We start from the raw sequence: 21,822 nt of genomic DNA on the forward strand, positions 1-21,822 counted from the left end.
CTTATTTCTAGAAAGCAATATAAGTGCTGTGTGTATAAGGAATGTTAGACATCATTGTCTCTTCCTGGGAACAAGAAGGTGTTCAGTAAAACCAGAGGGGAAAAGAAATCAGAACTAATACTTTTTTCCACATAATTAACTTTATCAGGGTCATCTTGCTTCAGTAATCTAAGTAAATAATGAGCAAGAACTGGGTATAAAAGTCTGACAATAGTTGCAATTCCATGCAGTAGTTAATGCAAAAAACAAACAAAAAAAATCCTGTAAGGGTTATTAAACTTCCATGTTTGCAATTTAAATGGCTTCGTGGAAGAAATATAGGGTGGACAATAATTCATTAATGCAGCTGACTTCATCGATTTACTTCTGGAACATATTTGCCCACTGTTGAAGAAATGCTAGTGGAGTAAAAAGTCCTGGATTGTGGTCCAATTCTGCACTCCATGATTATGAAGAATGTGTGTGCCACGACTTGTTAAATCTGTATCTTAATTTTTAAGCCAATGAGGGGGAGACCAGTATGAAAATGTGACCTGTCACCCATGGTTTATAAATAGCCTTGAGAGATCATTATTTTGAACTTAAAACTGCACAGTGAGATCTCTTTCTTACATATTTTCTTAAAAAGAGCTGAGTAGGGGGAGAAGAGGAGGAAGGTGTCTGCATCACATGCAGAACGTACGTGATTCTGAACTAGGTTTCTGCTGGATAGGTTTTTATCCAGCAGGCTGAGCTACAGTTGAGTCAAAGTTCTGCAGACAAGCCACTGGGAAGAGCCAATAATGCTGATACCACACCTTCCTCCGTCTTCCTATTAAAAAAAGGCAACTAATTGCTTAAACCAAAATAGAATATCTAATTCAGTTCACGTCTGTTGGGAGTGTGTGATACAGTGACTTTATTCAGAGTTGTTTGAGTTTAACCAGCATGTTTACAGATTTAGTGTGGCCAAATGCATAACACTGGAGTCAAAGTCTCAATTTTTATCTGAATTGATCATGCCATTAACTTACACCCACAGTGAGGTGAACTTTGCAAAACAACCTGTGGAATATTGCTTTTCTTAGCTGTTCTTCAGTGGCTTTGCTCTTATTTAGAGGCTAAAAAGCAAGTTAAAGCTCATATGCTCTTCTTGTCTCACAGTAGTGTGTGATTTGAGCGCTTCTAGGGAGCAAAGGGAGCAGGTTTTCTGCTGCAGGTGTAATAAAAAATTGACTTTGTTAAATATGTAGAAATGAACACCTTTTAAAAAGTCAAGTTCCAGTGTCACGTCACTTCCCCGGAGCTTTAGTGGTTTGCTTATAGTGCAGCTGAAGATTGCTGGAGTTGCTTGGAGTGCTTCCAGTCTGCTTCCTGGAGTGAGTAGGTTGTTGGGTTTCTTTTGGAGACTCTGAGCTCTCAGACCTTGTCAGGACTGTCCAGGACGTGCTCTGGAGAGCTGTGCCGAGGGTCATGTTCACTACAGCACTTTGGGTCTGACCTGCCTCTTCAAACAGCGCTGGTGCAAGTTGTGTGTCCTGGTCTTCCACTCAAAAGAAGCAATGCCAGCATAGGTGAAAATTATACCAAATGAAGAACACCTTGAATTGAAAAGGCCATAAGTTTCTAAAGGAACAATTTCAGGGGCCTCAGACCTCTGTTGGGCTGTGACAAGTGGAGGCAACAGCATTCTATGCTCAGAAAACAGAGGAGGGTTTTTTTGTGTGGAGGGGTTCAAAACCTTGTTTCCACTTCCCTCAACCTCCCTGGCCTGCAGGAGTTCAACTGTGTTAATATTCCTGTCCTGCCTTAGTGCCCTTTGCCCAGTCTTATAGACAAAGGGTAAGTTAATTCTATATGTACCTGTGGAGTGAATGGGGATTTACAAACAAAAAAATTGGTTTTCTCTTTGACAGTCTGCTGTTCTGGGTTTTTGAACTCTTTTTGAATAAAAATGTCTACTTTTCCTAGAGTTATTGGTAGACTGGTACTTTAAACAATGTCCAAAAGATTGTGCTGATCTATACAGTAGCTAGATAAATGTTTTGGTTTATAGCCTTACTAAAATGGAGGTAACATTGTTACAGTAAGTTGTAAATCAAACAGGCATTTATATGTGTTATTTATGGTGTTCCCATCTACTTTCTTGATCTTGCCAATTATATAACCATTGGTTCAGTTAATATGACATAAATTTGTTTTAAATCAGTGCGTGCTCTCTGCTCTGCCTGAATCCTTAAGAGTAATTTTTCTTGAAAAAGAATACAATTATTTTATTGGATCCTTCAGAAAACTGCACTGATCTGTGCCTAAATATGGATTTATGCCCAGTTATCTGGACTAGAGCTTTTCTCTTAATGGTCATAGTTGTCTGCTGTATGAATAAATACTGAAATCTTGTTAAACAATGCTTTTCTCCTTTCAAAAGTCATGTATGTCTTGTATGGCCCCAAGTGGGAATTAATTCTAGAAGGGAGAAGAATATCAAGTAGCTTCCCAAATTTGCAAGCGGCTTTGTATAAAATTGATCTCTAAGACTTTGCTATGGATGAATTCTGTGGAACACTTGAAAAAAAATTAGGTTAAATAAAATTACTTGGTGTCCCTGTTTTACTAGTGGAGCTGTTCTTACAGAGTATCCTAGAAACTGTCACATGCCTTAAGTGTTCCTGTTCAGCATTTAATCAAGTGCTTTGTAACTTATAAAAAACCTGCAAAGATACAGGAACCCATTTATGAAGAACAGTGTTGCGAGTGGCAAACTATTGATGCTTCAATTCGCAGAGCTGAAAGATCAGCCAAATTTTAAAAGCAAAACTAAAAATGAAATAATATTTTTCTTGTGGTTTATGAACGTGACTTTAATATAAAGCAGGTGCATTGAATGCAGTGTTGCAAAATTTCCTTAGCACTGATGGCTTTGCAAGGCTCAGGAGACACTTAAAACTAGTCTGTGTGTAAACACACAACACCTATTACACAACCCTTAAAACTAAGCACATCACTCGGGTATGGAAAAACATAACATACATTTAAGAAACCTACAGTAGCTATGTAGAAATAGGACAACTTTACAAATGGTTATTGTCTGCTGGCTTTTTATTGAATCCTGAAGAGAATTTATAAGTTGTTTTTTTTTTTTTTTTAGTTTCGAAGTGGAAGCTGAGAAGCTTTCGAGCTAGTTTAGGTGTTCTGGGGACTTCTGAAGTGACCCTGAACATATGTGTGTTCACTTGTACGGGTTCATGAATCTGAAGGGATCCTGGAACCAATGTGAGGTCTTGCCAGACTTTAAACTTTCTCCCGAGAAAGCCCAGTCAGCTGTCTGTCAGCTTCTGTGCAGTTATATTTGTAGAAGCCAGTTTGTTTCTGACAGGCTGTGGCACTGTCAGCTTGCACTGAAGAGTGTTTTGTTAGGGCTTTATACTTGCAGGAAGTGTTGCCTGGACTTTCTGTTGTGTATCTCAATATAAACTAAGCAGAACTTTTGCTCTACATCAGTGTTTTTTTGTAGGGAAAGACAACCAGCTTGTTCCTGGAGGTTTTTTTTTGCTTCCTGAAGTTCCTTTAAGACATAAACCAGACATGTTAAGTAAGCTGGGAGTGGCCATGTTGCTGCTTTGGTTGATCCTAAGCTTAGGATCCCAGGGTCATTCGGATAGAAAAGGACCTCTAAAAGTGTCCAGTCTACACTGCCTGAAGCAGGGTCAGCTGTGAGATCAGACCAGCTTGAAACAACGGTGATGTAACTATAAATTATTCTGTTGCTAATATTAAGTGATCTGTATTTGGGCTATTAAAAAAAATACCTAGAAATCTACTCCTTTGATAATAAAGTAATTAGAGAGATTTCCAGTGTGAAGTATTGAAACTGGTATTTCTGGCAGAGATTCGTGTACAGAAACAATGAACAGACTTTGCCAGAAAGTTCTACAAAAGTGCCTGGGATAACTTTGCTTTCTTGTGCTCCTCAGCTTTCTCTGTTCTTTGTCTAATTCTGCAGGAAGGAGAGGGAGACCAGCACAGACATGGAGGAGAAATAAACAAGGTGTAAGGGGCCTTCTGGCTTAGTTTTCCTGTCCTTGCTAATGCAGTGAACAAGTCTGTCTGGGAAGGCCCTGCCCTGTTCACTAGGAGACTCTGTAAGGCAAAGTGCTGCTGCAAGGGTTTCCTTGCCTCTCTTTTTTCAGCTGGGTTTTAAAGAGCATCTGTGAAGTTCAATGAAATTCATTTGGTAATAATTCTAACAGTTGATTTCTCCTGTTACTTATACAGCATTATAACATCCACAGCCTTCTCAAGAGGGTTTTTTGGCAGTAAAATTTTTGTTTACTGTTTGCCCTCACTATTCTGTCTCGGTCTTGCAGCTGTGACCCACTGAAAGCCAGTCTCCTGGTAAATGTGATATTAAATACTAAGTATCTGAAGGAAGCATTTTGATGACTACAGTCGAAATTACCTGAAGGAAATTAATAAACAATTTTTTTATGATCTTGGAGATGTTTTTGAGTTTGAAAGGTATTGTAATATGTATGACACATTTCTTTCAAGTAAAAGTTGCAGAAAGCTGCAAATGTAAGTTAGGAAAAGAAGAGATACAGGAAGAAATTACATCTGTCAAGGAGCATGATTAAATGTTGACTTGAAATAATGTGATTCACCGTTTAGACAATCTTGTTATGAAAGCTCTAAGTCTTGGATCAATAAAATGAATCTTGGACAGATATTAATCTGGCTCTGACCTTAGAATTACATTCAGCTACAGAACCAAGGTTATTGATGCCCATCCTAATCAGACATCAGAATCTGAAAACTTAAATATTTGCTTCAGACTAAGGTAACTTTTTTTTTCCCTCGGCCATTTGCTTCCTAATGTTTATGTACTTAAAGCTGTGATTAATATGTTCAGTTTGACTGCCTTTCTAATGGAAGTTGTGAATCCAGGGTGACTGGGCTACTGGCTTAGATTATTATTTTTTTCCTCCCTCCCTACCCAGGAGAGTAGCAGTAATTTTGCTAAAATGGTGTGTTGTGAGAGTTAACTACATGAGACTAGGAAGTCCCCCAAACAGTTACATGGTTCATATTTTATTTCCAGAGTAGTAATTCATCACAAAAACCTAAATGACAAGTTGGTCTTTTCTTCTGTGAGCAAGTGTAAGGCTCTCTAAGATACAGTTTTAATCTATTCAGAGGCAGGACTTGGAAGCTGTTGATGCCCAAAGTGCCCTGATTTTCTTCAGCTGCATCACTGACTTTATACAGGTGTGTGAGGTTCCTCTTGTTCTCTAACAACTATTATTCCTTGTTCCTTTGCCCAGGGGGTACTTGCAGTACCCCTGTACAGAGGAACAGACTTTTAGTGCAGGTATCAGTTGGCCAAGGTGCCAGTACCAGCCTTGATTAGCTGAGATGGTCTTCAAGGCTTGCACAGGTAAGGGAGGATGGTGCTCATTCCTAGACTTGCATTAGGTGCCCCAGGCTGCATTCAGTCGTGATTACAAAGTGTTGCTCTCATTATGAATCATCCACAATGGAGCAGGTTTCTCAAAATGCACAGTCTGGAATAGTGCTGAGTGTTTTCCAGAAGAAAATTTTAAAGGCACTGGGACAGGAAGTGTGCAAATAGCCTGCTGCCAGCTCAAGCAGAGGTGAGGGTGGGTGCCTGGTCCTGTGCTTTTAACCTCCATGTCTGATAACACTTAATCCCAGGATCTTTCTGTTTTTTTTCAAAGTACATTACCGTTCTTCTAAGAGGGGACAGTTCATATCACCTTGTTTGGTAAATAGTGTCAGATCCTAGGATTTGACAGTTACAGATGCAGGTCTCATGTAAAAGCTCTTTTCTGAGAATCACATCTTCCACAAAAGAGCAAATGTACTTAGTGGTGAGCTAATGAAATGCTGAGTCCCAGGCACGATTCAATTTTATGAGTAAGCGCTTTTCTTGTCCTTGGCAAAATCCAACAGCAACCTTCAGCCGTGCAGATACAAAGAAAATGTCTCATAGTACTTAACTCCCATTGATTCTACTCTTTCAGTTAAGAGAAATCTAGACCAAAGGAGTACTTCTGTGCTTGCAGATGTGACTTATCTCCATGAGACAACTGTGCTGTAGCAGTAGCTGTGTGGAAATAAAAGGCAGGGCATCCCTGTCAGTAGAAGCCTGGTTAATTCTGGGTTGAATTAGTTTATTTATACTCCATTTAAGTTCAGACAGATTCTCACTGCCATCTGGTTCCCAGAGAACAGCTAGAACAAGCACAGTGAAATCTGTGCTTAGATTTAATTTATCAGACTTTCATGTCTTGCTCTATCTGTGTTACCACACAATTTCGTAAGACGAGGAACTTTAGGCACACCAAAGTTGCTGGACAACAAAAACAAAAGCTAGTGATGTAAAACCTCAATCAGACTAAAGAGCCAAGGTATAGTTAGAGTCTGAACATAGCCACCTATTAATTCTTTACTGCTTAAAGGGATAGTGAGGATTCAGAAGAAGAACCTGGGAATACCCATGTCCTCTGCTGTCTGGGGGAGTCTGGTTCTCTTGTCATTCAGGATGATTCAGGTTGGGTTCTGTTTACTCTAGAATGAATCTTCAGTCTTAGACATTGGGTCCTGCTGCAACTTTTGTCCCAAGGACAGAACCTCGGGTCTCGTGTTTTCTTTAATTCTGCATTTACTGGAGATATGGAGGGATGTATGTCTGTTTCTGTCGAATGGTCTTCCAGATAGATAGAAATGCTACCTCAATTTTGAGAGTTATCTGTTGACATCACTTGTTTTGTAGTGACAAAACAGGACAAGGGAGTGTTACACAGTTTAAGATATAACTGCATGGCCTCTAGGATTTGATCTTTCAGCTTCAAATTACAGATTTACATCAGTCTGTGAATGCTCTGTGCTAGACATGTGCATTATCCAGGGATCTCCCAGTTGAACTAGTATTCTATTTAATTTCTCCTTGAAGAGGTGTTGGTAATATACTTTTTTAGCTTATAATGGATCTCTGGGCTCTGGAGAGTAACTTTTTAATCTGCTGACTTTAGAAGTTGTAATACATCATCTCATTTTGGAGTTTTCAAACAGGAGGCCATATACCTGATTAAACTGGTTTATAATATATACTGTAAAACATAAGTGCAACTTTAACACTGTTGTGTATATGTGCTTATCATGCATATCCTGTAGTTAAAATTTGCCTTGGAAATGGCTCACCTCAGTAGCTAGGTAGGATTTTTCCCTACTGACGGGTCTAGTTTCTCTCTGTGTAGCTCCATGCATACCAAGGATCTGCTGCTCTTTAGACCTCGTCCTCAAAGGTTTAATACACTGAGCAATTTTCTTTATGTGAGGCTTGTCTGCTCTCTCTTTTATTTCTGGCCTGATTTCCTCTGACTAAAAATACTGGAAAAAGTATATATCAAAATTAGAATCCAAGCCCCAAATCACAGCTACATCTGAGTCAGCCTGTAATATTGTTGAGTATCTGCAACTTTCTAATTACAGACTCTGAACCTCATAAATAGGGAGGTTAAAAAAACAAGGTTGAACCTGATGTATGATCTTGCATATTAAATGTGTGGGGTTTAATCTCTGGATGATGAAAGATTTAGTTGTCTGTTCAGAAGAGATATGGGGATAAACATGGGTGACACAACTGAGAGAGCATTTTAAATTGCTTTCCTGTTCCTTTTGATTCTTCTGACACTTTAGTGCTAGATCTTCATTTGTTTATATTAAAGTTCCTCAGTTTTGTTAGCACTTATTTTGTCAGAGCTATATTTGAATTCTCTTTTCAGTGTCAGACCCACAATTACGTTGAAGCTCAGTGGTGTAAAATGTATTTTATAATCGCAGTATCAGCATCTTGAATCACTGTTCCTAGAAAATGCTCTCCTAGGATCTGGTTGATATTTTTGTAACTGTGGAGCACAGTGTCGCATGTTTGCCTGTTATTAAAGGATAGACATACAGTTCAAGAATTGTGTGATTGAGAATATGCTATTTTTAATGCAGAATTGGTTGTACTCAAGAAAGCTGCTACTAGAAAAATAGAAGATATCTTGTCTCTGGGATGGAATGCCTCTTTCTGGCAGGAGCAGACTTTTGGGATCTTGAGGACTCACAGGAGCCTTTGTAATGCTGGGTGGTTGTCATTGGTTTGTCTCCTGCTGTAGTTGCAAAGGCAAGGGCAGGTATAGTTTGTAGCAAAATTGAAAAACACAACTTGCATAATATAAAGAGAGAAACCTTTTGACAAGATTTCAGATGTCTTCGATAAATAACAGCTGCTTTTTAAAGTAGGGTTTCGTGACTGCGTAAGTTGTTGCTTAGTAGAAATATTATTTTCAAACAGATCTGGTTATGTGCACACATTGTGATAAACTGTCTTAATTCTGTTTGCTCTCTTTGCAGGCTGCGGACTTGAGTAAACCAATAGACAAAAGGATATACAAAGGAACACAGCCTACATGCCATGACTTCAATCACTTAACAGCCACAGCAGAAAGTGTGTCTCTTCTAGTGGGCTTCTCCGCAGGCCAGGTCCAGCTTATAGACCCCATTAAAAAAGAAACTAGCAAATTATTTAATGAGGAAGTAAGTAGAAATCTTAACATTGTTGCATGCACTGTGTCTGTGATATTGAAGTTCCTAGATTTTCCAAGTTCTGTAGCTGGCTCCATTTGCCCATGTAGCTTCTTGTTCAGTTGCAGCCTTTGTTTTTCAGCTGTTCCGTCGGCTTGGAATACCTACACAAAAATGTTATTCATGAAGGCATCTTATGGGGTTTAAGATTAAATAAGGACTTTCTGATTTGAGTAGTACTGTAACTAGTTGATGACAGTTTACTGATGGAAATAAGGTCTACAAATCTAAATGTTGCTGTGTGTGCTCTGCAGTCAGTTGTTTCTGAGGCTTCTGGTTGCCAATGAAGAAAAAAAGCAGTTAAACCCCTACTTAACTAATGCATTATGGTCAAAATGTTAAATAAGTTAAAATTACCAATTTTTATGGTCAGGACTTTACAGTGGAAACTACCTGTGTTGAGTACTCCTAAAGGCTTGTTTGGAGAAGAGTGGGATATCAAGCTGAGTGCTGCATTGAAAAAACTGAAGGGTTACAAGGTCTTGGCCATGTGATGTTCCTGAAGGAAACTCTGCATCTGCTTTTTCTGCTGCTGTGCAGTAATATAGAAGGAGTACTATGTGGCACACTAATGCCAAGTTACAGGACCACTGGCTCTGCTTATCTTGTAGTATTGGCATTCTTAGAAGAGTAAGTGTCCAGATGCCAACAAGGAAAGAAATCTGGTAACTGGGCCACCTTTGACAGCGTTTTCTGCACGAGATAAGCTACAGGAATTTGTGTGGTCTGGGGGAGGTGATTTTCTTTTAAGGGGGTGGTCTTTTGCTCCTCTTGTGTTTTAATCCAGCTGCTGTGGAGGGGTTTGCAGGTCTCTTGTTTGTTTTGTTTGTGGGATTTTTGTTTGTTTTTCTTTTCCTTTTAGAAATTTCAGATCTGGATCAGAACTCTGCAGATGAAGTTAAACATTGCTCAGCTTTCAAGCTGAGCAAATATACCTTTCCCATCTCAGAGAGATGTGTTGCCTTGCTTCTTCTTTGTGCAAAGTACATTGAAATATTGTTCTCAATGGGAATGTTTTATAATTAGAACTAATTTCTCCTCAGCTTTCTAAAAGTAGCTACAGGTAGATCAGAAGAGGGGTGTTTTTCTTGTTACCTGGCCTTGTCCCAACTACTCTGTCTCTCTGCTTGTGTTGAGTTGGAAACAGTGCTGGAGAATCTCTTAATGTTGCATGGAGTACTCTGTTGGTTAGAAACTTCTGCATAAGTAGTCGAAATGTTAATTTTAGCACATTGTCCTAACACCCCTCCCCCCAAAAATACAACCTGATTTATTCTTGTGTGATAATAGTGTAAGTATTACAAATGGGAGCAGAAATACTTTGAACAGCTAGTTTCATATCACAGAATAGCTCCCAAACTCTTGTAGCTGAACTGTAGTTGCCTTTCATCTGTGCTATAGCCAGGTTACTTCACTGTGGTGGGAATATGTCCTTTGACAGCTGGAAATTTAAATGAGGTGATATATTTTCTACCAGGCTAACATAAGGATTTGCTCAGTGCTGCCAAAAAACTATGCACACAGGCTGCAGTTAAATGACAAATTCTTGTTTCCTATACTGACCTTATCTGCAGTTATAACTAACTCTGATAAAACTTCTATATATTTTTAATCTGTCAGTTATAGTATTGAAGTTTGCTCTGGACATGTTTGTAAGTTCTGGCTTGTATCTAAAAGCCATTTCAGAGAAACATTAGTGAGCACTGATGTTTGATCCAGTTCATTTGCTTCAAGATGAAGGTACCTGTTGGGTTTTGAATATATTTAGATAGTTTAGATAGTGTTTGAGAATAAACATTTCTTCATAAGGTGGTCTAAATGAGTGTTTGCATCATTCAACAGCTCTAGCTCTAGTGCTAGAGGTAATAGAATTCACCACCTGTCCTGTTTAATAATTTGGCGATTCAGGAAACCCAAAGCTCTGTTTGGACTATCACTTGTGATAGCACTTAACCATGTGTGATATGTGAAATAACTCAACCTGTTATGACACAGAACGTTATGTTAAACATAGACTACATTAAAGCTATTGCATTTTAACTTGTTACTCTTCCTCTTTTTTTTTTTTTTTTTTTTTAATTCTATTGATGTAGAAGACAGTAGGGACTTGAAAGGCTGAGGTGAGTGATACTGTGCAGCTTGTGACTGCCTGCCTAAATCAGTCTGTGTCAACAGTGGTACTCCTTCCAACTGTGACAAAATTAAACTGCTAAAAGTTATAACTTCAGAGTTTTTATCTTCCTGCTGAATTTAAAGCTCTGCTGGTTGAGAAGGGGATGAGTTGTAGTCACTTGCTGCACATCGACTTAAAGTCTCTCTGCATCTTGTCTCCTTGAGCTGATCTGTTCTCATTGCAAATTGCAGTTGTCTGTTTTTCACAGCCTCCTTGCAGTAAAGATCAGGTTTGCAGGTCTTCTGTGCAGTATTTAGGATCATGTAGCCCGACGTGATTATGGATGTCAAATGCCATTTCTGGTATAAAAGTTGAGCCGCTGCTCTCTCAAGTAGAGGTTGTATGTCAGATTGAGCTGCTTTAGTAGAGGAGAGCAAGAAACTTTGCTTTTGCTGCCATATTAGTGATAAGAAGACTGTTGCCTTTAGCAAGACAGAGAGCTGATGTTCCCTGTCTGTGTTCTCCTAATGTGTGCAGATGTGTACCTGTCTAATTTCTGATATCATCATTATTGAGACCTGAATGATATATCAGCGAACACTTGAAAAACTGTTTAAAATATCACAACAGAATCACAGAATATATTACTTTAAAGTTGCCACATTTGAAGGAAATTTGCCAGATTTAGTTACATCTCTCAGCTCTCAAATACAGCATGGCAAATTTAACCAATGAGGAATTACAGGAGAAAGACTTGCTGGTTTTACACTGAGGCTTGACAGCAGGAAAAGTATAATCTAAAATGGCCAGGTGCTGCTTTCCAGTGACAGTTACAGGCCCAGAAATGTAACAGTCAATGTAGAATCCATTAGTTTGGGTTTTTTCTGTATGACAAACAGCATAGTAAGTTTTTTTTGGGAATCTTTTTTCTTCTTTGTTTGTAAGGCTTTTGTAACTTGTTCTGGTACCCCTTAGGCTCTTTGTATTTTCATTCTTGCCTTTTGTGTAGCTCAGCTCAGCTCTTCTTTCAGCTTATAACCAGTATGCCAAGTACAAATCTTGAATGTGCTTGTAAAGAATTACTTGTCTGCAAGTTGCAGCTGAGTGGTGCCGTGGTCAAATTGGTAAGTTTTAGAAGTCCAACAGAACTGCAGTAGCAAACTCAAGGAGTCAAACTTTACCTCTCAGTTCTTAGAGCATTGAAGACATCATGACCAAGAGCATTTGTTTAATGTTTGTTCATTCTTTTGCAATGATAGACTCTATAAAAATGTTTTGCTTTAAAAGAAACTGCTTAATCAGGTCGTAACAGTATTGGCAGGTCCTTGGCTCTTGAAAGAAAAGTAATTGGAGGGTGAGGATTCCAAGGTGAAGATTATGTGGTACCTTCTGAATTCACCAAACCACATGCATTTACCTACTGACTTTCCAGCCACATGATAACAAGGTCACTTTGTGTGTAGCCTTTGCTCCCTGAATCAGTAAAAGCTGCTGGAGGCTCCTAAAGCCTCCGTTTCAGAGGTTGGATTTTTTTTGTGATTTCAGATAAAAACAGAGCCTGAATTTACTGTTGTTGATTTGTAACCTGTTTGCTGTATAACCCAGATGAGTAACTGCCTTTTTCCCTTTTAGCTTGTTCGGTGTTTTCTTGTTTCATTTTCATGTTCTTCAACCTACACAGGGAAAAGTAAACCTAAGAGCACTACCCTCAGATTCATAGCAACAGATTGGCTTGATTGAAGTATGATCTTTGTGGAATGTGACTGGACCATAATAACAACCTTTGAAAGTACTTTGTCTGAAAATAATTTCCGCTTTACTGCCTGATAAGTTTTTTCAAATACAGTAACATAGTTCCTGTCTAGAAAGTTGAGTTTACTTTAAGTAATTGTTCCTCATCCCCCAGAGAGCTCAGATTTACAGTTAATCATGAAAACTTTAATTTTCAGACTTTCTGATGTGTATCTTCTTTGTTTTTCACAGAGACTAATAGACAAGTCCAGAGTAACCTGTGTAAAATGGGTACCGGGTTCGGAAAGCCTTTTCCTAGTAGCTCATTCCAGTGGCAATATGTACTTGTATAACGTGGAGCACACTTGTGGTACCACAGCCCCGCACTACCAGCTACTTAAACAAGGAGAGAGTTTTGCAGTGCACACTTGCAAGAGTAAATCCACAAGAAACCCTCTGCTTAAATGGACAGTAGGTGAGGGTGCCCTGAATGAATTTGCCTTTTCCCCTGATGGGAAGTTCTTGGCGTGCGTGAGCCAGGATGGTTTTCTTCGCGTGTTTAACTTTGATTCGGTGGAATTGCATGGTACAATGAAAAGCTACTTTGGAGGACTGCTGTGTGTGTGTTGGAGTCCCGATGGGAAGTACATAGTGACAGGCGGAGAGGATGACTTGGTGACAGTTTGGTCTTTCGTGGACTGTCGAGTCATAGCGAGAGGCCACGGACACAAATCATGGGTCAGTGTCGTTGCGTTCGATCCCTATACCACTAGTGTAGAAGAGAGTGACCCGATGGAATTTAGCGGAAGTGATGAGGATTTCCAAGACCTTCATTTTGGCAGAGATCGAGCCAATAGCACGCAATCTAGATTATCCAAAAGGAACTCTACAGACAGTCGTCCAGTAAGTGTTACATATAGATTTGGTTCAGTAGGCCAGGACACACAGCTCTGTTTGTGGGATCTTACAGAAGATATCCTCTTCCCCCACCAACCTCTCTCAAGAGCAAGGACACATACAAATGTCATGAATGCCACAAGTCCACCTGCAGGAAGTGGTGGAACTAACCCGGGAAGTAATGGAAACAGTATCACAACACCTGGAAACTCTGTACCCCCTCCTCTTCCACGATCAAACAGCCTTCCACACTCTGCAGTCTCAAATGCTGGCAGTAAAAGCAGTGTCATGGATGGTGCCATTGCTTCTGGCGTTAGTAAATTTGCAACCTTATCGCTACATGATCGGAAGGAAAGACACCATGAAAAAGATCACAAGAGAAACCATAGCATGGGACATATATCTAGCAAGAGCAGTGACAAACTGAACCTAGTTACTAAAACCAAAACGGACCCAGCTAAAACTTTGGGAACACCTCTCTGTCCCCGAATGGAAGATGTTCCCTTGTTAGAGCCTCTTATCTGTAAAAAGATAGCACATGAAAGACTGACTGTGTTAATTTTTCTTGAAGACTGTATAGTCACTGCTTGTCAGGAGGGATTTATTTGCACATGGGCAAGGCCTGGTAAAGTGGTAAGTTTTAATCCTTAATGCTGCATCAAAGAACTAGAACTCTGAATAGATAGTTTTCTTGAAATATAAATGAATGTTGAATATAAAATTTCTTTATGCTTAATGTAAAAAAAAATATCCTCAGAGCCATACTTTTGGATACTGCATGCCATATTTCTGAATGATTTGAAGTGTCTTGGATACAATTATTAAGTATAGTTGCCTTCCAGCAGAAGAAATAAATACTGTGCATCTAAACTATTGATCAGTGTTCTTATACTTAAGCATAACCACAATATGGTGAAAGCTGTTTATGTAAAAATTGAAGTAAAACCTGTCAAACACTAAAATAATTATAATCCTTCTAACTTTTTCTACAAAATACAGCACTCCCAATGAGAGTAGCTTATGAAAAGCTGCTGCTTTTAAGTCTAATGAGAAATGTGAGCCTCTGAAAAAATTAAAGCCAAAGTGTTTTATTCCTCCATACTTTTCTGTGTGGCCTGCCATTAATGTGAAACCACTTCTTATTCAAACATCAGGCATTTTATGCACAGATTTGTGAGCCCTGTACTGACTGTAGCTTATGCTCTTGAAATTGTGAATCAGTATTATCAAGAAACTCTAATTTTAGCCAGGTATTGATTTATGTATTTAAGTTAGATAAAATCCTGCAGGCTTTCCCTGAGTAGTTTCAGTGTTCTGTTCCTGTCAGGTTTTAGGCAATTTGATCATCGACAAGCTCGTGCTTTTGATGGCACCTGTTCCATCAACTGAACCTACATTAAAATCTATTACTAGTTCTAACTCTTGTTGTTAATGCACTTGAACACCTATAAAACTTTATTTTTCCTTCTGTCCAATGTATAGCAAGCTAAATTTTTAATGAAGCTAAATGTGGTGATTCTTTTGTTAAAAAGTACTTTGTGCTACAGTAGCTCTGTCTGCCAGCAACAGTTCAAAGGAATACAACTATGAAAACATTACCAGAGTTGGTCTGGCAAAAAGGACCATTATTTTGGTGAAAATTTCTGAAAGGGGATGTAGATTATCACCTGAAATAAAAGAGATTACCTGGTAATACCTGAATATTGCCACGTTGGGCAACCTAAATGAAACTCTGTTGTTCGTTAGGTTTTAACCACTTGGTTCATAAATCTGACTTTTGAAGTGGAGGTACTGTATATATTTAGATACCACATCTTCATTGCTATAAACTTTCAAGTAAAACTCAATTTTTCTTAGAACTGTTTGTATAATGTAGGTTTCTTTGAGATGTTATCAAATTTGTCACAACATAGGTGTATGCATAGAGAGCTGTGTCTGCTCTTCATCTTAATGCATATTTAAAGGTTGAATCTAAAACTAAAAGTTGTAAACCCTTCTCTGGGGAGAAGGGAGGAGGGTGTTACCTAAAAGTATTTTTTTTGTCTCAGAACTAGAGATTCAGCATTAATGAAGGGGGAAAAAAAAAAAGAGCATCCCCTCAGAATACTAAACTGTTTAAAACATTTGTCCTAAATGAAAATACTAAAGCAGTTATACTTTTGTGACTCAGTGCACTTCACATCTTATGAATTAACTTTAGATGCTTACAGCAGTGCCTCAGATTGCTATTGTGAGCTATATTTTCTTTTGGTTCTAAAACTCCTTTACATACTACTAAACACTACATTGTTACATTTATTTTCAGTGGCTGAGGTGGGTTTTGTTAGACTGAGTATAACTTAAATATTTTTGTGTATTGACTTTGATTTGGAATATGACATTTCAAATATTTCAGAGATAAAGTATGCAGTACCAAAAATCAGGATTTATGTATTGGCCAATATGGAAAACTTTAATTACAGGTAAGTAATTTTCATGCTGAAGTTATCACTTTCAAAATTAATATATTGCACACTGATGTAAATGCCATATTGTTTAGGATGTATTTACTTAGAAATTTTCAAATTAATTTGTTTTTCTGATTTCACTTGCATTTCTAGTGAGCTCACTCTGCTGGTAAAAACTAAATTTTGAGGGCATGTTTACAGGGCTTTGATAAGAAAATACTTGTGCCAGAAGGACGTTATGAGCATCCTTTTTGTTTATAGGAAAGCACTTAATTTTATTTAATGAGAATTGTCAAAGTATAAAACACTCATGGTGATGTCTTTCTTACTGGGTTATATACCATCATTTCTATTTCACCAGCTGCTTTATCCTAGGCTGTCCCATTACTCTGGGGTTTAAAGTTGCTATTTCTAGTCTTCCTTTGAAATATGGGTCCCCAAATGATCTTAAAACTCCATCACTTTTTTGTCTGCCAACTCTATAGAGAGAAAGCCTCTGAATCTTGCTGCTGTTTCCATCATTGCCTTCAAAAGGCCTTCAATAAATTGATGCCACTGCCAGCCTAAAGAAAGAATTGGATGGAAAAGTGAAGGAGGCTTGCGGTGTCTAATGTAATTCCCACTGAGCCTACCTTTCCCTCTCATTTCCAATATCCATCAAAAGACATGTTGGATAATTGGACAGTGTATGACGAGTTCTGTTTATTTTTCTGGTTGGGCTGGCGCTGCCCTGAGTGGAAAATAAATCCAGAAGTGTCTCTTCAGCCATGATCCTTATGATAGTTGATAGGCTGTACAGTGCTGACAATGTCCTGGCAGTTTGTTTATAAACTTTCCAAATTACTGCTTCTGTGTGTCCAAAATCATACCTTGAGCTTCCTCACGGGATGTACCATTCTTGCACTGCACTTCCAGAACTGCTGTGTGAAATCCCAGTCAGTGAGGTGAAGTGAATGGCAAAATTCAATTAGAAGCAAGTTGGATGAGGCTCAGGGTTTACTAGTTTCAATTTTTTAATCTTATTTTTTGTTAGCCTGTTTCTGTGGAATAAGGTTCAGGTGGTGAGAAAAATAGGTTGCCTTAACAAGAGTATGAACTTTTCTTCTCAGTGTGGTGACAATGAGCTGTCATCTCTCACCCCTGCCTTTCCCAGGCCCTGATAGGAAACCTAAATAGGATTACAGAACTCTTGGATTAATCTGAAAACACAGCAAAAGTATTTTAAAGGAACCAAGGTAAACTTTAAGTGCTCTCTTTATAGCTACTTCAAACTGAATTAGAGGATCTGCAGAAGCAATTAAAAAACCCCAGCAAAACTCCCAAAAAACCAAAGTGGTATCTGGATATGCAAAACAGCTTTTTTCTGAATTTAGCAGTCAGAGGCACTACCTGTGTAATTCCCATGTTTGACTTTAGAATTGACTTTGCAGCGACTCCATTTTATGTGAATGAAAGTTGCTGATGAGTTTCCTGTGTGAGAAAGCTCGAGGTAAGATTGGCCAGAAGCACGCCCAGGTGAAATGGCAGTGTATAACCTAGCAAGAGAAACATGCTACCACTTTGTAAAACAAATGCACATGGAATTTATTTATTTGACTTATTGTACAGGAAAACTTAGACTTAAATTATAATAACATCCTTGAATTTTCTAGTTAACTACAATTGTAGTACAGTATCATGTTTTCGTATGACTTCTGTTTTAGTGAAAGTACTTAAACATTCATGTACTATATTTGAGTGAGATGAGCAGCTATACATACTAATTCTTCCTCAATGGAAAGGAGCATTTCATCATTACAATTGAAGTTCAATTGCTGGTATTTAAGTACTATCAAATAGATTTCTTTCAACGTGATACGGTATCTGTATAAACTTCAGGGATGATTATAGTAAAACTGAAACACAGCTATACGACATCAGGTTACCATGCTAAAATTTGAAGCTTTCTGTAATGTGCATAATAGCAAAGTTGCACATGGCCTACCCCCATTATCAGGGTGAATTAAAGCCTAGTACACTGGTGTGATATTTATAGCAAGGTATGTGTGTGTGTGTGTGAGTGAGGAGGTGTGAATAGTGGCTCCAGTAAAGCCAGGAGAGATCATAACCCTGTAAAGGCTTTATGATTAGGATGTCTGGACTAGGAAATAACATGACTTTTACTAAATACTTTCTAGAAAACCCATGTTCTGAATTATCACCTCTTAAAATTTGAGTATGTACTTGGAATGACTGTATATGTCTGCCCCTTTAACAACATAAAGCTACTAAATTAATATTTAAAATGCTGGCCTGCTTATGTTACAATAATAAAATTTGTGTCAGTTAATTTACTGTCAATTTACATGTAAAGATTAAACTATTTTTTCTGCATTTTATGATTCTGTATACTGGAGTTTGTTAAAGATTGACATGTTAGGTGATACTGTACAAAATTGTATTGACTACCTTTAGTGAAAATCAAAAGTAAAATTCATATGTATTTCCTTTTTACACTTCCATCTAATTTCTTGACAACTTGAATAAATTTCATAGAGCCTTTCTAACATGAACTATTGTTAATTTAACTGTTGCAATAATTAAGCTTTAAGAAGTATTGTTGGTATATTTATAATTTTAAGAAGATCATGTTTGTTTCATACTGCTTATTTTTAGCTGTTCTATTGTCACTGTTACAGCTGAAGAACTTTACTAAATACTTGACATTACAAAATAACTTGCTGGGGTTGTCCTCTGTATACTGATGTTAAATAAAAATGTGTGATTGAACTGTAAATGTAGATAACTTTCAATAGTCCTTTCCACATTTGAGTTTTAATTTATCTTGCAGTCCTTAGGTGGTCTTATGCTATCACACTGTGCTGAGCAAATGGCCACAATGAAACTGTTAACTTGCCATATTTTAAAGTCAGAAGTTGTTGGCATCTGTAACTGCTCTGAGTCAATGTTTCACTTCATCTCAAGACGATGCAGATGTTTTAATGTTTAAATCTTGCTGATAAGGTCATGTCTTATGATAGCTATTTTTTTAGGACTAGAGTAACATGTAACAGAATACTTACCAAACCACTTTTTGAACTTGTTTAAACTCAGATTCAGTAGAACACAGACACGCACGTGTTCAGATTCTCTCCGCCTCTCAGGCAGGAGCTGGGGCAGAGTGTTGTCATCCTTCTAGGACTCTACAGGAGCTCTTTCCTCTAAGGACTCTGGTGAAGGGTTTGTTCTTGATTCCAGCTTTAGATCTTGGTGTTTACCTAATGAATGCTGAATTTACAGCCCTGAGGATGTGGCTCATAGAGCTGATTCAAGCGAACCAGAAGTAAACTAGTATAAAACTTTGGCTGCAAAATTTCTTGGAGTCAATTTTGGTGAAGACTTAAGATATTCCCCTTCCACCTGAGGGACTAGGGATTGTGTCACCCTTGCAGCAGTGGTTCTGTGTTAACCGGTGAAAGAGCCACACAAATGATGTTTACTAAAGTGTTTCAAAGGAATTTTTCAGGATTTCCAGTGTAAAAGTGAGTTACTTTGGGCCCAGACTGACAGAGAGGAGTGGTGTTTGTCTCTTATGTAAAAATACTCTCTAGGCTAAAGCTGAGGGAATCCTCTTTCTTAGGTGAACTTGAGAACTCTGTGGTACTTCAGAAGGTATTGATTGACCACTGTGATGATCTATACATAGAACATAAATGTATATTTAAGAACAGGTGCCAGTATAGGAACAAAATGAAATCTGCTTGAAAGCTTCTGGGAACATCCAGTTACATCAAATGATGCAAGAACTGCTTGGTCAAACCAGTTTCTCTGAAGTCAATGTGAGCCTGAAACAAAATCAACTTCCACAGGGTTTGTGGTCAGAGAAGATTTGGCAGAAAGATGTCTTGGAACATGAAGGCGTCACCTTGCTTGTCTTTAATAGCGTTGCACAAACTTCTCAAGGAAATAACTTGTATGATCACGTTATTTTCTGGGGTTTTAAGCTGGATTTTAGGTAGCTACTGGTCAACCTTATCAAATTCATTTGCCTCTTTTCTTCTGCTGAGACCACATTCACTTTACAGCTAAACACAGATGGAGTTGCCTTAAGCCATGTGCTTTTCCCTGGTTTATCTCAATTTTGTTATTTTCTAATCTGAAAATTTTACACCTTACTGACTTTTGTACTTTGAGGAAACTAGAGAAACTATTCCTGAGCATGTGAGCCTCTACTGCCTAAGTGAAGCTTAAGGTCCTGTTGTTCCAGGCAGGTCAGATCTCTGCTGGCAAAAACCTTTTTTTGCCTTTCCCAGCGCACAAGTAGTTGCATCTTAACTTCTTTTTTCCTCTTGGACGTGCCTATCTTCCGTTCACCAACCATACATTATTCTTGATGTCATCTTGCCTAATACCACTGGACAGATTTTTAGTTAGTCTGCTTGTTTTCTACCAGCCTTGACTTTGCTTTTTGTTGACAATGAATAAAATGGCGATACAGGTCTGTTAGGAAAAAAATCCTCTTTTATGTACACAGAAGAGGAGTTGCAAGTGAAACCTTGAAGCCACTACAGTCTTTTAGAAGGTCTGGTGTCAAATGGTTTAAGCATTTATACTTTTCTGTAATGCTGTTAGAACAAAGAAAAAAAGGCAAATGGAAGACAAACAATAAATTTAAAATTCCTTTTAGTGAACACACAAACTGTGTAAAGAAGGGTATCAGTTTTGCTGATACATAAATCCCATACAAACTATTTCTAGCATGTTATGTGAATGTTCATCATGTGCTTTCCTGAGCATTCTCATTTAAGCAATTTTATCTCCATTAGAGATTAACATCTGATTTAGTGAGTATATGCAGTTCAGAGACTTTTATTCAAATGAATCAGCATTTATTTAACAAGAAACTGTTGGAGAATTTGTTCGTGCAAAACTTAAAACCAGTTCAGCTGATTTGACTACAGAATTTTAAACAAATGTGAGAAATCTCATTCTGTTTTTGGCATATTATTGCTCAAATACTGTAGTGGATGTGGGCTCTTTTGTCAAGCAAAGGTCTCAGTCAAGATTACTTTGCTAAACAAAATAAGAATAAACTACCCATGGAATATTTTTCAAATAATAAATTCCCATTATTTCAAATACTGGGAATAGTAGAAATGGTTTAACAAGTCAATGCCATTTTTGTTATGGGCATTTGTTAATTCAACCATATTTTAATTGGTTTAATTGCATTAGTGAAGTGTTCTATGAGACTTTTTTACATTGGATTGTTTGTTGCGTTGAACCCTTTGTTTTTAATACCTTTCAATTTCAAAACAGAAAGTAGAAAGAGGAGCAGTTTGACATCCAGCACATTCCTGAGAGCCAGGGGAGCTGTTTCCTTGAAGGAGTTGCTCCTGTCCAGGGCAAAGGGAGTGTGTGCCGAGAGCCTCGTGAAGGAGCACGGAGCACGTGCACTTCCTGTAAACCACTCATGTGCCCAAACTTGCCCTTTATTATTGCACCTTTGGCTCCAATTAAATCTCTTCTAATTTAAATGAAGAAAATATTAACTCAGGAGTTACTGTTGACTTTTTTCCTACTTAGAAGTATCATAGTATCTTCCTGGGTTTTTGTTTTTAATGCAGCAATTACACGCTGATCTTTCATAGAATTAGTTTCTGCTGTGAAACCTTATGTTTCATGTCTTTCAAAAAAAAGCCAGACTTTCGTCTGGAGTGTATGTGGAATTTTTAAAAAAATACCTACCCATGCAATCTCCTGAATGGGGAGGAGGGTTTGTCTTTGCTGCAGGTCCTCAGACCACAGCTCTGAGTGCCCTGAACCTTGGGTGCAAATGACCCTCCCAATCCTGTTTGTTGGGGCTTTTCATTCCTACCCAGACAAGCCTGTTTTTACCAGATATGCAAAGTCCTGTGTGTTTCAGGAAGTCAGAGAATGCATGGACAAACATGGATAGCCCCAGCAGCTACTGCTGACACAGCCTCTGTTCAGTACTCAGCACTATTTGACTGAGGAAAAGTG

At 38.2% G+C, this 21,822-nt stretch overlaps 1 protein-coding gene across 10 annotated transcripts in view; it reads left to right on the forward strand.

The window, feature by feature from the left end:
• WDR20 (WD repeat domain 20) overlaps positions 1-21,822 on the forward strand; it is a 45,818-nt gene that overhangs the window by 19,703 nt on the left and 4,293 nt on the right. For 2 of the 10 annotated variants that reach the window (XR_004357516.1, XR_004357515.1), the window contains exons 2-4: positions 8,401-8,583; positions 12,728-14,005; positions 15,768-15,834. Coding sequence is in view for 5 of the 10 variants with exons in the window: in XM_032690246.1 (XP_032546137.1) it covers positions 8,401-8,583; positions 12,728-14,005; positions 18,650-18,808 (1,620 nt within the window). In the remaining 5 variants the exon portion in view is untranslated. Of the gene's footprint in view, positions 1-8,400; positions 8,584-12,727; positions 15,835-17,249; positions 18,596-18,649; positions 19,065-21,822 lie in introns of those variants that run through there. The other 8 variants (XR_004357513.1, XR_004357512.1, XM_032690243.1 and 5 more) reach the window with 6 other exon arrangements.

The sequence above is a fragment of the Chiroxiphia lanceolata genome, chromosome 6 (genome assembly GCF_009829145.1).
Source record: "Chiroxiphia lanceolata isolate bChiLan1 chromosome 6, bChiLan1.pri, whole genome shotgun sequence".
Lineage (NCBI taxonomy): Eukaryota > Metazoa > Chordata > Aves > Passeriformes > Pipridae > Chiroxiphia > Chiroxiphia lanceolata.